The sequence below is a fragment of the Danio rerio genome, chromosome 1, assembly GCF_052040795.2.
Source record: "Danio rerio strain M-AB ecotype USA chromosome 1, GRCz13ab, whole genome shotgun sequence".
NCBI classification, from domain to species: Eukaryota; Metazoa; Chordata; class Actinopteri; order Cypriniformes; family Danionidae; genus Danio; species Danio rerio.
The window spans coordinates 24,705,001-24,708,024 of NC_141021.1; the positions used below are offsets into that span (position 1 = coordinate 24,705,001).

The 3,024-nt window shown below is 39.5% G+C and overlaps 1 protein-coding gene across 5 annotated transcripts in view; it reads right to left on the reverse strand.

The window, feature by feature from the left end:
- The window catches only part of pds5a (PDS5 cohesin associated factor A), a 485,752-nt gene extending 483,121 nt beyond the window's left edge, over positions 1-2,631 (reverse strand). For 3 of the 5 annotated variants that reach the window (XR_015475595.1, XM_087235334.1, XM_087235333.1), the window contains exons 1-2: positions 2,358-2,631; positions 1,610-1,771 (exon numbers count right to left, since the gene is read on the reverse strand). Coding sequence is in view for 4 of the 5 variants with exons in the window: in XM_087235334.1 (XP_087091460.1) it covers positions 1,610-1,735 (126 nt within the window). In the remaining variant the exon portion in view is untranslated. 5 annotated transcript variants of the gene reach the window in all.
- Positions 2,632-3,024: the final 393 nt, after the last annotated feature.

The window sequence follows — 3,024 nt, forward strand, 5'->3', positions numbered from 1 at the left end:
ACATGTTTTTGCAATTTCTAAAAGTTCTGAGATTGAATAAAGGGTTGGATTTGGAAATGAATGCTTTTCCTTTTTTCCCTCCAATTAATGAAAATTCAATTAAAAAAAATAATTGACAGATTAATCGATTATTAAAATAATCATTAGTTGCAGCCCTAATCTCTGTCTGAATGGCCTCACCCTCCACAACATTTAGGCTTTAGTTCATAGCATAAGTATTTACACGCAAAATTATTTAATCCATGAGAATCTTGCATCTTTCTGACGAAGGAACAACTCAACCATCAAGTAGCAATATACTGTATAAATAGACAGGGATGTCAGGAAGTCTAAGAAGACTGCACTTTTAAGTCCTACAGCACTGCATGTACAGTTTTCCCTAAAGAGTTTGTCATATGTTCACATTTCTAATAGTTTTTTTTTTCTTTATGCTATGCAGTGCTGTCTTTTTCCTTCCTTGATATGTGAACAAATTACAGTACAAACAATAAATGAATAAATGTGAATCAAGTCTCTTGCAATCAAACTTTCACATAAACTAAGTTGTAACCAAAAAATTACAATAGATTTGTAATAAAAAAACGAAGCCATACATTTCATTTGAACCTCTGTCCAGAGTACATTGTTGTATTGATAACACTGTAAATTGACTGTCTTCAATTTACTTAGACTTACTGATCCTTACACAATGACACATGGACCTGTGATTCTGATGGCACTGACACGCTCATTGACATAGATATTAAGAGCAAGTTGAGCAAGAGACTGGCTTTTGCAGGTAATCCATGGTGTTTTGATATTTTTATGTGTTGTTTTGAGAAATGCATTAACTGTTTCGCAAATATCAATTCTGATCTGATAATGTACCAAAGCAGGCGTCATGGTGGTGCAGCGGGTAGCACAATCGCCTCACAGCAATAAGGTTGCTGGTTCGAGCCTCAGCTGGGTCAGTTGGTATTTCGGTGTTAAGTTTGCATGTTTTCCCTGTGTTCACGTGGGTTTCCTCCGGGTGCTCCGGTTCCCCCACAGTTCAAAGTTATGCACTATAGGTAATTGAACAATCTAAAATTTTCCATAGTGCATGTGTGTGAATGAGAGTGTACGAGCGTTTCCCAGTGATGAGTTGCAGCTTGAAGAGCATCTGCTGTGTAAAACATAAGCTGTATAAGTTGGTGGTTCATTCTGCTGTGGAGACATTAGAATACAAAAGGGACTAAACTGAAAAGAAAATGAATGTAATGTCACCAAAGCAACTGAGGGAAAACTGTAAACTATTAATCGACACAGCTATATACACCTACTGTACCTAGGAATTGAGACACCAAAGATTGTATGTTTGTAATATGAATATAATAATAATTTTCGCATATTGTCCCCCCCTATTTACAGATGTAAAAGTACACCTTGACTTGAACTAAACTGAACTCATAGCTCATTACCAGCACAAAGTGACAGAGTATCATGGGCAGACAGCATCCAAAACAAACAATTTCGGTAACTTAATGGGACATGACAAATGGTTCAAACATGACCTACAGTTTTAATTAACTGCTAGTAATGTACTAAAAATGATTACACCGACTGCATCGATCACCACTTCGGCTCTTACCTTGAGTCGTTTGACGACTTCATCGTTGCTGATTTTATCAGTGATCTCTTTGACACCAAGTGGGTAGGTGATCTTTCCGTCCCCCGCCGGTCTTTGCTGCTGAGGCTGCTGCGGGAACTCCATCATCCTTCTCCAGACAGACAGACGATCCTCTACTGGCCTCTATAGGCAACAACACTAAAGTTCAGCACACAAACCCGCCACACCACCACAAAAACGCTAAAAACACCTTATGTACGCCAGCCTTCAGCTCTCTGGGCGCGTAAATAACCCCTTTAAAAATTAGAAATGACACCGAAGTCTTACAGTCGACAGTTTTCGGGAAAATCCTAAATAAAACCACAAGGCTAATGAAGCTAAAAGCAATACTAGCAGTAGAGCTAACGAGACCCGCTCCGCTACCGCGCTTTTAATCTAAAACACATTACTGCATGGACATTTAATCTCTCATGACAAGGGCTCCCACATATTGTTCACGTTACACATTACCGCAATACCCAGCTAAAACGATACCTCTAAAAAACACCTCAGAAGGTAAAAAATCTCTTTGATCAGCTAATGGCCTAGCCGCCAGCTCCAGGCCTCAAACTATTCAACAAACATCCAGCCAACACTCACATATCCTATTAAAATCACAACCCTCCGACTCCCTATACCCCAAAAGCATTTATTCCACATCTCTCACTTAACATTACTTCATTTCGACTCTTAACCTAACTTTAGACGGTAAGAAATCGGAATTGTTTACTTGTTTTCTCTGTATAAGTTCACTCAGCGAGGCAAACAGCAACCACCAACTTGATCATCCCACACAAACTGTGTGAATTAAACTCCCTCCAGCAACTGCATCTTACAGCCTCCTGAAAACCATTCCCTGGTCATTACCTCACAGACAAGTCGTTGTTTTAATTCATGAGTCGGTTCGGGTTCTGGTTTGGGTGTGTTTTTTTAGTTTCGGGCACAAAGCTCCGTCTCTTTCATACAGCGCTGTGTGAGCGTCCACGCGTGGAAAGTTGAGCCGCAGCGACCCCTTTGGTTGACAGTCTGTATTGCAGCGGACAGAGGGAGAAACGTTACCAAACAACTAAGAAAAGCAACACCTCAAAATGTCAAACAAACGGCACTGAACTTGATTTACCGTAATTATTAAAGAAGGAGTGCCTCCACAATTGGCTTACAAACACCCTCAAAAACATCAATACAAATACTTTAATTATTCTAGAATACTTAGATAAAATATAATATGAAGTTATTTAACATTTTTATATTAGTATTACTAATAATAAACATCAATTTACACTTTTAAGTTATTTTATGGCGACAGGGTGGTGCAGTAGGGGGTGCTGTCGCCTCACAGCAAGAAGGTCGCTGGTTCGAGCCTCAACTGGGTCAGATGGCATTTCTGTGTGGAGTTT